This window comes from Megascapheus bottae, chromosome 3 (assembly GCF_031878675.1).
Source record: "Megascapheus bottae isolate mThoBot1 chromosome 3, mThoBot2.hap1, whole genome shotgun sequence".
NCBI lineage: Eukaryota > Metazoa > Chordata > Mammalia > Rodentia > Geomyidae > Megascapheus > Megascapheus bottae.
This window is the reverse complement of record NC_143511.1, coordinates 72096009-72109797: the sequence shown is the minus strand read 5'-3', so window position 1 is coordinate 72109797 and position 13789 is coordinate 72096009. Positions and strand designations below refer to the sequence as shown.

At 38.1% G+C, this 13789-nt stretch overlaps 1 protein-coding gene across 5 annotated transcripts in view; it reads left to right on the top strand.

The window, feature by feature from the left end:
- The window catches only part of Ecpas (Ecm29 proteasome adaptor and scaffold), a 117177-nt gene that overhangs the window by 30064 nt on the left and 73324 nt on the right, over positions 1–13789 (top strand). For all 5 annotated transcript variants that reach the window (XM_090330425.1, XM_090330424.1, XM_090330421.1 and 2 more), the window contains 4 exons: positions 1905–2023; positions 3175–3324; positions 9280–9448; positions 12352–12491. In XM_090330425.1, coding sequence (XP_090186551.1) covers positions 1905–2023; positions 3175–3324; positions 9280–9448; positions 12352–12491 — 578 coding nt within the window. The remainder of the gene's footprint in view (positions 1–1904; positions 2024–3174; positions 3325–9279; positions 9449–12351; positions 12492–13789) is intronic.

Sequence of the window (13789 nt, the reverse complement as noted above, 5' to 3'; positions counted from 1 at the left end):
AGACAGTGCCCAAGCCCTGAGTTCAAGCCCCAGAACTGGCAAAAAAAAAAAAAAGTTTAAGGAAAGGATTTTGATTGTTTAATCATTAAAAATGACAACTGAGCTGGGCACTGGTGGCTCACGCCTGTAATCCTTGCTACTTTGAAGGCTGAGATCTGAAGATCTTGGTTTGAAGCCACCCCTGTCAGAAAAGTCCCTGTGAGACTTTTACCTTCAATTAACCATTCAAAAACTAGAAATGGTGCTGTGGCTCAAATGAGCCACAAAGAAGCTCAAGGACAGTGCCCAAAGCCTGAGTTCAACCCCCCAAAATATATATACATACACATTTATATATATTATTAAAATGTTATTAATATATACACACATATATTTGTCTGACAGGCAATATGTTCAATGTAAAATAATATATCATATGCCCATATGTTGAAATATTACCTCACTAATACGTATATTTTATGTTCTATTATTTTGCTAGTTTGGGGCTTGAACTCAGGGCCTAGCACTGTCCCTGAGTTCTTCAGCTCAAGGCTAGTGCTCTAGCACTTGAGCCACAGCACTACTTCCTGCATTTTTTTCTTTATTAACGTTGATTTTTACATCATATTTTAAATGACAGGTTTAACAAATGAGTGTTCAAGAAGGGAATCTCTATTTACAATCACTGGGACTTAGTTATTTCCTGCATTTTTTTGTGTATGTGGTACTGAGGAATCAAACCCAGGGCTTCATGCATGCTAGGCAAGCACTCTCCCACCAGGCCACTCTCCTGGCCTTATTTTTGTTTTTAGGTAATAGTTAAAAAGTGAAGTTTAATTAGTAAGGGATTATATGATACATGTTTGATTGGAGAAATAGAAGGATTCTGTAGAATAGGCATGAATAAAGGATAATAGAAGAAAAAAGAAGTAAAATGGCATTGCAGGTTTGGGAGAAGAAAACAGCTTCTGTGTCTCTGATATTTAGAAAATTACCCTTTCAAAAGTGAAATGAATCTGAGATTGCTTAATACTCCGTTAAAGCATTGTCTTCATGAAAATGAAGTGTAAAAATTGTCCGTGCCTTGTGAAGACAGGTAATATTTTTCCTTCTAGTCTTTGTAGTTGTTGGCATTGAAACACAATGTATTGAATTTTCCTTAACATGAAAACTTTTGGAAGCATTTAGTGATTTAGACATCTTGCCTGTGCTTGTGTTCTGTTCACAGAGTTCCATTACAGATGTCTCTTTCTTTAAGCCAATAGAAACACCATGTGCCAGTAGACATGCCAAGTAGATGGTATTTAAAGTGATAATCTTATGCAGCCTGTTCATTTCAGCGAAGAATCCTTCAGAAAAGCAAATCTATCTTATGTGTTAGTTCAGCTTTGCTTTCATGGGGTTGGGGTGCTTCACATTTAGCTTTTGTGTAGATTATAGAGATAGAATATACCCACAGTACTCTGCTTCCCTTATTTATCACTCATTGCTGAATTCACTGGAGTGAGGAATCACAAAGTGCAGGGGTATACTAGGATTGTTTTAATAATTGACCTTTCGGGACATAGCAGCCTGGGATCGGTTAATACATGATCTAGCTTGTGAGAGTGAACAGATAGAGCAGATGGGGAGATATACATAATATGTAACATGTAAGTTTAGATAGTTTTAGTGGGCGTTTTTTTCTTCTTAGTGTAGTTGCTAGGTTGAGTTGTCTTTGCCCACCTTAAAATGAGCAGTTGTGTGTGGGCTGACTTGAGTTCTTCGTGATATAGTAACCAAAATTGTCATAAACCTGTGAGAGGATGATTCATGTTTGCAGTCTTTTTCTTATAACCACATTTCCCTACTAGTAAATGTGTTTGTTAAAATTACATAGTATTTATTTCTTTTATGCTCACTTACTTTTTCTCTTTTTGCATTAGAATTTTACTATAATTTATGTTAAGATGGGCTATCCTCGCCTTCCAGTAGAAAAACAATGTGAACTGGCTCCTACACTTCTTACTGCCATGGAAGGGAAGCCTCAGCCACAGCAGGACAGGTATGGTGCACTCAGCTACCTCATCTTGACCTGCAGGAGTCAATGACTCTTTTGGAAAAGTTTAGATAGTATTATTTGTTTATAAACATGGCCAAAATATTGCAGAGATTGTAGAGGAATGATAGAGTTAAATAATGTTTTTAGTAGCTTGGCTCTGGTGCTCATGCTTGTAATCCTAGCTAGAACTGGTTGCTGAAGATTGTGATTCGAAGCTGGCCTGGGCAGGAAAGTCTGTGAGACTCTATCGCCAGTTAACTACCAAAAAACCAGAACTAGAACCATGATTTAGGTAGTAGAGCACTAGCCTTGAGCACAAAGGTCAGGTCCAGGCTCTGAGTTCAGGTCCCAAGACTGGCACACACAATAAAAATAAACCAACCCATGAGCACTGCTTGAAATTGTTTTCATGTATTTTGGGAATACCAAAATACATTAGTGGAGCTGGGTGCTGGTGGCTCATGCCCTTAATTCTAGCTACTCAGGAGTCTCAGCTCTGAGGATCATGGTTCAAAGCTAGCTGGGATAGAAAAGTCTCCTTGAGACTCTTATCTGCAGTTAACAACTGGAAAACTGGAAGTAGAGCCGTGATTGTTAAGTGGTAGAGTGCTAGCCGTGAGTGAAAAAGCTCAGGGGCAGTGCCCAGTCCCTGAGTTCAAGCTTCAGGATGACGACTGCCACCAAAAAAATGTGTCAGTGGAGGGAACTGTTGAAGCTATGTTACTCAAAGTCATAAAGTGGAATTTTTAATAGTATTATCAAGATATTGATATGACTTAAGCAATTGAATTTGTAATAACTATTATAGTGGGAAAGAAAATTTTTATTGAAAAGACATCACATAAGATTTAATATGAAATCTCTTTAGATAATTTTAAGTAATTTAGGTTAGTGTTAGGCTTGTTTATGGACATTTTTTCCAGGTGATTTTAGTGATGAACCATTTGGCTCATCACTAAAATATCACTTAGATATACTGAATGTTCAAGTAGAAAACAATCAAAACAAGTTCTAGGTTAACTCTTGGTAGATGAGTGGTACTGCAAATGAATGGTTTCTGTTAGAACTACCAGTTTTTGTTGTGATTTTCTTATTTGTTATATAAAAATGGATTTAAAAAAAGTAGTTGCAATAAATGTGATTTTTTTTTTCAGCTTAATGCATCTTTTAATACCAACCCTTTTTCACATGAAATACCCCGTTGAATCATCAAAATCAGCTTCTCCGTTTAATCTTGCTGAGAAACCAAAGACTGTGCAGCTGCTTTTGGATTTCATGCTAGATGTTCTTCTAATGCCTTATGGGTGAGTGGAAAAATAAAGAAAAACGAAGCAACTTGTTCTTGACTGTGTTTGTTACATGGAAAGTAAATGCTATTTTAAATGATTGAGACTTCCCTTGTAAATGGACGTTGTGTCTCACAGTTTGTTGCTGCCCATTATCTTCTAAATTCCACCTTCAGTGCTTATTGGCCTTCTAGATGTGGAGTTGATTTCAGACTCAACTGGTTCAAGCACTTTTTGAATGATTATTGATGCTATGATGATTTTCCTATTTAGTTCATTGCATAATTATCAATTGTCTCCAGATTTTCTGTTGCTTCTACAATATCACTTCCATTTCCTTCTTTGATGTCCTGAATCCATTCCCACTGCTTCCTTGGCTGCCCAAAGTTTGTCAAAATGCCTTTCTCATCTTTCATCAAGCCTTTCTACACTGCTGTAGAGTTACGTGACTTTTTGTTTTGCTTATCTATTTTTTTGGTTTGTTCTGTAACTTAAACTTCATTGTCTCTTAGTTCTTTTTTTACTCAAGGCTAATACTTTATCACTTGAGCTGAGAGTCTCGTGGACTTTTCCTGCCCAGGCTGGTTTCAAACTGTGATCCTCAGATCTTAGCCTCCTCAGGCTCATGCAGGCATAAGCCACTAGTGCCTGGCAGAGTTTTCTGATTTTTAAAATGACTATCTTTATCATATCACACCTTCAGAGCATTGGGATCTCATTTTGTGGCTATTAAATATGCACATACAGCTCATGAATTCTTATCTGTCCTTGCCTTTTCTTTTCCCTTCCTTCCTTCCTTCCTTCCTTTCTTTCTTTCTTTCTTTCTTTCTTTCTTTCTTTCTTTCTTTCTCTCTCTCTCTCTCTCTCTCTCTCTCTCTCTCTCTCTCTCTCTCTCTCTCTCTCTTTCTCTCTTTCTTTCTTTCTTTCTTTCTTTCTTTCTTTCTTTCTTTCTTTCTTTCTTTCTTTCTTTCTTTCTTTCTTTCTTTCTTTCTTTCTTTTTGCCAATCCTGGGGACTGAACTCAGGGCCTGAGCACTGTCCTTGGGCTTTATTTCCTCAGGGCTAGTGCTCTACCACTTGAACCACATCACCACTTCTGGCTTTTCTATGTATGTACTAAGGAATCAAACCCCGGTCTTTGTGCATGCTAGGCAAGCACTCTAACCACTAGGCCAAACTCCCAGCTCCCCTTGCCTTATTTTTTAATTTTAATTTTAATTTTTTTTTTTTTTGCCTGTCCTGGCTTGGACTCAGGGCTTGAGCACTGTCCCTGGGCTTTCTCAAAGCTAGACCTCTACCAGTTGAGCCATAGCACCACTTCCAGCCTTTTCTATGTTTGTGGTACCAAAGAATTGAACTTAGGTCTTCATGCATGCTAGGCAAGCACCTTCTCTACTAGTAGGTCAAACTCCTGGCCCCTTGCCTTATTTATTTATTTATTGATTGATTGAATGATTGATTGTCAGGCATGGGGCTTGAACTCTGGGCCTGGGAGCTGTCCCTGAGCACTTCAGCTCAAGGCTACTACCCCATTCCTTCAGCCACAGCCCCACTTCCCATTTTCTATGGTTAATTGAAGATAAGAGTTTCATGTTCTTTTTTTTTTTTTAAATGTGGTAAAGTTTTATTTATCCAGAATATTAAGATATGGAAAGTTTGTGCTAACTTTTTTTTTGTTTATTCTTAAATTTTTTTTTATTGTAATTAGTAAAAGGGTTACATGATATTTGCCAGATAGAAGGTGCATTGAGTTTCAGGTTCTTTAATGTCTGAGCTGGCTTTGGATTGCGCCCCTCAAATCTCAGTCTTCAGAGTAGCTAAGATTACAGACTTGAGCCACTATGCCCGGCTCCCTTGTCTTATTTTTTAAGGAGAATGCCATTTTTTTCTATTTAAAATGCTTCTCTATGGAACAGAAGGAAAGAAATACTGAAAGGAAGAAAAATAACAAAAGGTCATTTTGAAGAACATCTTTAACGACTTAGTGGTCACTTCTCTGACAGACTTTTCTTACCCTAGGCAGATATAATTATACTGTTTTCCTTATCTCCATAATGAAAAACATCTGCCTGTATGACGCTGTAGTTTTTATCACAATGTTGACATTTCTGTTCCCACTAGTAGACTGTCAGTCCCTTGTAGTCAAGAGGTACACTGTTTTGACTTTTGAATCTGGCTTAGTGCCCAGGTTGTGATCTGCTGTTGGTTTAGTTATTTTGTCCTGCTGCTAGGGGTGGTTTTCTAAAGTGCTGCTTTCTTCACGTTTCCCCCTGATTTCTGGTATGTACATACATGGGATGTGTATCTTCTCCCCTTCAATGCACAGAAAAGAGAGGTCCCACTCTCTTGATTCCTTTCTTTTCCCTTTTGTGGTCTGCATGCTCCTATAGTTTGGTATCTTGTGTTTCTGGGCCTGGAACACCATGAAGAGAAAGATTGAAAAAATACCAGAGGGGAAAAATAGAAAATTATAAAAATAAAAAAGATACATGAGTTTCCATAACCTCTTTTATATCATTTCTTAGTTTTGTATGGATTCTTTGTATCTGCTTTCCCTGAGTTCTGTTATTTTTATCAACTTGCTGTGAAAGGCAATCTCAAATATTTTACTATCTAATATGGGATGATAGTTTACAGAGTGTTATATGTTTAGAACTTGTTAGTTGGTTTACTTGTTAGCTGGTTAACTTATTAGGTAACAGTTTTTCTATAGTTTAGAAATGAATGAATGCCTTCTTTTATATTTGGCATATAAGGAGATGGCCAGAATTGACAGGTGATAATGATGCTGGTAAATAAGCCTTGAAATCTAAATTTTATTTAGGAAAATAATGTACCCAACCTAGTGATTTCTCACATTTTCCCTTACCAGTAACAAATTGCTCCATGTATGTAAAAAATATAAAAGGAATTATTATTATTATTATTATTATTATTATTTTGCCAGTCCTGGGCTTAGACTCAGGGCTTGAGCATTGTTCTTTGGTTTTTCTCAAGGTTATATATAGCTCTACCACTAGAGCCACAGCACCACTTCTGGCATTTTTTCTATATGTGGTACCGAGGAATCGAACCTGGATCTTTGTGCATTCTAGGCAAGTGCTCTTACCATTAGGCCAAACTCCCAGCCCCGTAAGGAATTCTTTTTAACAAAAATTTTATAAAGATGTATTTTGGGGCCGGGAGTTTGGCCTAATGGTAGAGTGCTTGCCTAGCATGCACGAAGAACTGGGTTTGATTCCTCGGTACCACATACATAGAAAAAAAGCCAGAAATGGTGCTGAGGCTTAAGTGGTAAAGCTCTAACCATGAGAAAGTCCAAGGACAGTGCTCAGGCTCTGAGCTCAAGCCCACAACTGGCAAAAAAAAAAAAAGTGAGACCCAAAGAGGATAGTCTTAGGAGGGAAGCACCAAATTGTAATACCCAAGCACCAATTCATGTGTATATAAAATATACATACTAGGGCTGGGAGTTTGGCCTAGTGGTAGAGTGCTTGCCTAGCATGCACAAAGACCTGGGCTGGATTCCTTGATGCCACGTACATAGAAAAAGCCAGAAGTGGTGCTGAGGCTCAAGTGGTGCTGATGCTCAATAAATAAAATACACATACTGGGGAAAAAAAAAGAAAAGATGTATTTTGAGTCTGGTAACAGTGTCCCATGCCTTAATCCTAGCTAGTAAGGAGGTTGCAATCTGAGGGTCATGGTTTGAAGCCAACTTCAGCAAGGAAGTCTGTGAGACTCTTATTTCCAATTAACTAACAAAAGCTGGGAGTAGAGCAGTGGCTCAAAGGAGTAGAGTGCTTGCTTTGAGCAAAATGAGCCCAGAAGCAGTGATATGGCTGTGAATTCAAGTCCAGGACCAGTACCAAAAAAAGGGGAATTGGGGGCCAGGAGTTTGGCCTAGTGGTAGAGTGCTTGCCTAGCATGCACAAAGACCTGGATTCGATTCCTCGGTACCACATACTTAGAAAAAGCCAGAAGTGGTGCTAAGGCTCAAGTGGTAGAGCTCTAGCCTTGAGAAAAATCCAAGGACAGTGCTCAGGCCCTGAGCTTAAGCCCAGGACTGGCAAAAAAAAAAAAAAGGGGGGGGGTGAATTGACTAAATATGGCATAAAAGTTAACTGAAATAATAAGGTTTCAAGTTATTACTTTGAATTTATTTATAGTGATATTTTAATACCTATTTTACAGTTGAGTGATTTAGGTTAATGTTTATATTAAAAATCTCATTTTGGTCCTGAGGAATAATAATTTAATTGGATCAAAATTAATTTATTAGAGAATTTTTTTTAGTGCTGTACTTGAACTTAGGGAAGTGCTTTACTACTTAACCTACTTCCCAAGCCCACTTACTTTATTTTTTTTTAGATAGGATCATAGGATTTTTTTTGCCTGGGGCCTGCTTGGACTGAGTACCATCTATACCTCCTACCTAGTTGAGATTACAGACTTGTTCCACCACACCTGTGGGGTGTGTGTGTGTGTGTGTGTGTGTGTGTGTGTGTGTGTGTGTGTGTGTTTGTATCTGTGCTGGGGCTTGAACTCTGCACCTGAGCACTGTTCTTAAGCTTTTTCATTCAAGGTTGTAACTCTAGTATGTGAGCCACATCTCTACTTCCTGTTTTTTGGTGGTTAATTGGACATAATAATCTCAAATCAGCCTCCTGAGTAGCTAGGATTATAGGTATGAACAATTGTTACCTGACTAAGGCTAGTTCTTTGAGGTAGAATCTACCTCAAATTTCTGTTCAGTCTGGTTTTGAACTGTGTTCCTCCTGTCTACACCTACTAAGCAACTGGGATTATAGACATGAGCCACTCACTGCATCCATCTTAGAGAACTTATTTCTATTCTTTACAATCTTTTTTTTTTTTTTTTGTCAGTTGTGGGACTTGAACTCTGGGCCTGGGCGCTGTCCTTGGGTTCAGCTCGTGGCTACCACTTACCTAGGGGCTTAGGCATTGTCCCTGAGCTCTTCAGCTCAAGGATATTGCCCTACCCCTTGAGCCACAGTCCCACTTTACTTTTTCTAGTGGTTAATTGGAAATAAGAATCTCAGATCCTTTTGTGCCCAGGATGACTTTGAACCTTGATCCTCAGATCTCAGCCTCCTGAGTAGCTAGGATTACAGGCGTGAGCCACTGTCTGGCCCCCTCCCATTTTATTTTTATTTTATTTATTTATTTTTTTGTGTTATTTACTTGTAGAATAAATGTAATTGTCTAGCAAGTTTTACTATGTATTCTACTAGAGATGTAAGGAGAAAGAGGAAGAATTGTAAATGTATAACTTAGTAGAGGTATGAGTGACTGAAAACTGGTTTCAGGTATAGGACTCCAGTGACACTCCTTTCCTCTCTTCTGCCAGGGAAGTTAACAAACCTATCTCTATATCAACTCAAAGTGCTGTGAGCCCATAGTTACAGAACAATAATTGAGAGATTGAGAGTGACCAAGATATCTATATTTATTGTTAACTGTTACAGCTGATTTTAAACTGCTATATTCTTGGGCAGTGTGTTCTTCTGGTTAATATGCTAAAGATAAGGATACTTTTTATACACCTTAAATGTTCTTCAATAAAATTTTTCTTAGTAGGATGTGGTGGCTCACGCCTGTAATCCTAGCTACTCAGGAGGCTGAGATTTGAGGATCACAGTTCAAAGCCAGCCCAGGCACGAAACTCCAACCTTGTGAGACTCATCTTCAGTTAATCACACTAGAAAAAGCAAAGTGGGGCTGTGGCTCAAGGGGTAGGATGGTAGCCTTGAGCTGAGGAGCCCAGGGATAGCGCCCATACCCAGAGTTCAAGCCCCACGACTGACCAAAAAAAGAAAAAAAATACTTTAGGAATTCTAAAAAAACTGTAGAGACAATATATAATGAAATGTTTGATATAATCTGTTGCTTGTACACATGCATGTGTGCATCTTTTTTTAAAAGAGGGTTAAAACTTTGATTTCCTTTCCAGATATGTGTTAAATGAAACTCAGAGTCGCCAAAATTCATCATCAGCACAGAGTTCTTCTTCAAACAGTGGAGGAGGTTCTGGAATCCCACAACCTCCCCCAGGAATGAGCTTTTATGCAGCTAAACGTGTTATCGGTGATAACCCATGGACACCTGAGCAGTTGGAGCAGGTATCCCACATTGGTTGCTCATCTGTCCCTGTGTAGTTCCTGGAAGCATATATAATATAATTTCAGAATGTTCAGGCTATGCTTGAAAGGAGCAATTGATGTAATGTGTTCTTTTCATTGTGACAATTAACTTGTGAAAGCTCTAGGGAAAGGGAGGAGTGGGAAATGCTTTTAAGGTTTGCTGACATTGCTCACATATTTCAAGTATTAAGCACAACCAGTTTATAAGTTGACTGTATTTAACTTTTGACATTGTAGTTTTTAATTGTAGGTTTAATAATTAGCTACTTTGGTACAATTAAAATACAATTGATCTTACATTATTCTTTAGGGCTGTCTATTTGGGGTAGAGTGAGGAACGTCTGTACTTCAGAAGTGACAATGTGGGGAAAAGCATGACTCCCTTTTATATTTCTTCCTGGGCATTTAAAAATTGGAATTAAGAATTTTATTCTGGATTTAAACAGGACACAGATGTTCTCTGAGCAGCTTTTAAAATGACTGGTGCTCTACAGAGAAGGTGCCTCACTGTGTCTTGTGTCATCAGGCACCTCAGGGAAGAACACATGAGATCAGTATGTAATTATTTTGGAATTCAAGCAACATGGGTTAGTCTTCTAATCCTTCCTTTATTTCTCCATGGCAATCTCAATGATTTGATCCTTTTTCTTTTGGGAATGTAAGTGACCAATGATCAAAAGAGTGTTCCCAGGAGAGGGAAAAAGAGTCAAGTGGGCCATTCTTGGCACTCACAAATTTGTAGAATGTTTTATTCATTGAGAGTTATAATTGGTTGAATTTACTTTTTCATATTATATACTTAAAAAGTCCTTTCTTAAACTACGATGTAAGGTAAATATTAATAGAAGCTATTCTTTACTGAGTGTGATTTGTGATAGCAGCTATACTGAGTACTTTGAATATGTTGCCTTTTTTAATTCTCACAGCAATGCAGTAGGTTGATACTAATCTCATTCCAAAAAGGCTTTGAGGTTTTAGGAGTCACCAAGGTCTCAATTCAGTTACCAGACTATCTGGGGTTAAAAGCTAAGAATGTTGGAGAGTAATTGTTAATGTTTACTTTTTTTTTTTTTTTTTGCTAGTCCTGGGCCTTGAACTCAGGGCCTGAGTACTGTCCTTGGGCTTTCTCAAGGCTAGAGCTCTACCATTTGAGCCACAAAACCACTTTAAGCTTTTTTCTATCTATGTGGTACCGAGGAATCAAACCCAGGTCTTTGTGCATGCTAGGCAAGCACTCTACCACTAGGCCAAACTCCCGGTCCTGTTTGTAATCTTATCTTGGTCATTATTTGTTGAAGTAAAAGGTCTCTGTATGTATTTTGTCTGTTTTGTAAGCTATTGATGGAACACACTTTAGTTTTAAGAATGAGAGCTGTTTTCTTCTAAGCTTTAAGTATCTTTTGTTTATATCTTTTCTTATAAATAAAAGCCCCCTTCCCCCTTTTTTTCTAAAAAAGGAAAAAAAAGGAAGGTAGGTTTAAATCTTCAATAATAGCATAGGGGCTAGGGTATGGCATATTAGTCAAGTGTCATGTGTGTGCAGGCCTCTGGACTCAATCCCTTGCACTGCAAAGAGAAAAAGATGTATAGATGGAAATGAAAATTGCTTTTCAACATGGCTTGTTCATCTATACATTACTTTCTCTGTGTATGTGTGTGTACAGTTTTACATAATGCATTTTTACTTGTCAGTTATTTGTAGTGTACTTTTCTCATTTCATAGACTTTCAAGATTTAAAAAATTTATCCTTTTCAATGTAAAAAATTTTACTAGTCTCTTGTTGATGGATATGCATGTCATTTTCACTTTTCTTTCACACAGCTTTTTTTTTTTTTAGCTTAAGTCTTTTGTACTTCTTTTTATGGCTGTTTTTGGTAGCTTTTTTTTGTTTTGTTTTGTCATGCTGTTTTTTTTTATTGTAATTGATAAAAGGGTTACATGATATTTGCCAGATAGAAGGTGCATTAATTCACATACATTGATACCCTTTCACATGTCTTGGTACCCATTATCCTCCCCGCCACCCCCCCTTGGTAGCTTTTTTTTATAGTAAGTTATGTTGAGCAGGTGAGGGAAAACAGATCTAATTGTAATCCATTATGCCTTTTAAAATTGCGTCTTTTCCTACTTAATAATTAAATCCCATTAGTCCCAGTTCATCTATGAAAGAGTGATTGTATAACTGACTTTTAGAGGAGATAAAGTTATACTTTTATCCTAGAGTGATTTGTATTGAAATTAGTAGCTTGTTCACATTGCATGGAATTCTAACCAGAATCTGTGTTTCATTTCAGTCAGTTAGATCAAATACAGTTTGACTAGAACTGTACTTAGATTGAACAGAGTTGAAGATACTTGAAAATCATATTCTTTGATTTTAGTTCCTAAGGATCTAGAAGAATTTGTGTAACAGAGTAAAGCTCTCTGGAATATGAATCATTGAGTTGTTTTGAACTGTTACAATTATTCTTAGTGTACTTTATTGTTAATATACTCTACTCTCATCTGTAGCTACCACTAGAGATTTCAAGGCTTCATCACTAGGGAGTTACGAAACCTCAGCAAGGGAGGCTTTGTATTTTGATAGTTTTGTAGGGGGATACTTGGATTTGATCTTGCTTCTATCACTTACTATGTGTCTTAATCTCTTAAGCTTTCCTCAGTTTTCTCATCTGAAAGAAGTGTCTATAATAATGTCTACCTAGTGGGTTGTGAGAGAGTCAAATGAAATTACAAATATATATGGTTTAGAACAGTTTCTGGCACATTGTGAGCCCATTCATCCTTGGTTTATGATCACACCGATAGGTTAACTGGTACTTTCAGTGGGTGTTCCTTAGGTTCTTGACCACTTTTTCTTATTCCCTTCATTCATCTACAGTGCAAATTGGGCATAGTGAAATTCTTAGAAGCTGAACAAGTGCCTGAACTTGAGGCTGTTCTCCACCTGGTGATTGCTTCTAGTGATACACGCCACAGTGTGGCAACAGCAGCAGACCTGGAATTAAAAAGCAAACAAAGGTAACTAACTGCCTCATTCCCAAGCTTGCGAAGCTGAAAGGGCCAGATTTCTAAAAGCATCACACATATTTGTTCTTTTCAGGGTCTTAAGAAATAAGATATTTAGTGAGAGTTTGAAGTATATTTAGTTTAAATAAATGAAGTGTACTGGAGAACAGAACTCTGTTTAAGACAAAGAAGAGCTATTTGGGCACCCACTGGGGTCCAGCCTCAAATTTATTGTAATGCTTGGATTTTGTCAGCTAGAAAACAGTGGAATGTGGATGAGGTCATACAACTTTGTAAAGAATGCCTGTATTGGGCTGGGAGTTTGGCCTAGTGGTTGAGTGCTTGCCTAGCATGCACGAAAACCCGGGTTGGATTCCTCGGTACCACATACATAGAAAAAAGCCGAAAGTGGTGCTGAGGCTCAAGTGGTAGAGCTCTAGCCATGATAAAGTCCAAGGACAGTGCTCAGGCCCTCAACTCAAGCCCAGGATTGGCAAAAAAAAAAAAAAAAAAGAATGCCTGTATTGCAGTTTTCCCTCTCTGAGCAAACCACTACAACTAGTTGTAATAAAATAAGGAATTAACTTCATGAGGTATTAGCTTGCTTATGAACATAACTCCGTGAATGGGTACTGGTGGTGTTTGGGCATATCCTACCACTAGATGACACATAAGGTTGTGAGAGGCAGTGGCAGCTTAATTCTCTTCATGCCTCTTGTTGGCTTAGCCTTTCCTGACAAAATTAGATTGTATTTCCTTAACATTCGCCCCAAGTCTAAATTCCTTCTTTTTTTTTTTTTTTTTTTGCCAGTCCTGGGCTTGAGCTCAGGGCCTGAGCACTGTCCTTGGACTTTCTCAAGGCTAGAGCTCTACCACTTGAGCCTCAGCACCACTTCCGGCTTTTTTCTATGTATGTGGTACCGAGGAATCGAACCCGGGTCTTCATGCATGCTAGGCAAGCACTTTAACCACTAGGCCAAACTCCTGGCCCTAAATTCCTTCTTATAACTGAATTATTTTGGATGTTTTTCGCTGCTTTGCTTTTGAAGTATTGAAACATTCTTCCTTTAAGACTTCTTGTGTTGGCCAGGAGTTTGGCCTAGTGGTTGAGTGCTTGCCTAGCATGCATGAAAACCCGGGTTCAATTCCTTGGTATCACATACACAGAATAAAAAGCCAGAATTGGTGCTGAGGCTCAAGTGGTAGAGCTCTAGCCTTGAGAAAGTCCAAGGACAGTGCTCAGGCCCTGAGCTCAAGCCCAGGACTGGCAAAAAAAGAAAAAAAAAAAAAGACTTCTTGTGTTGGATCAG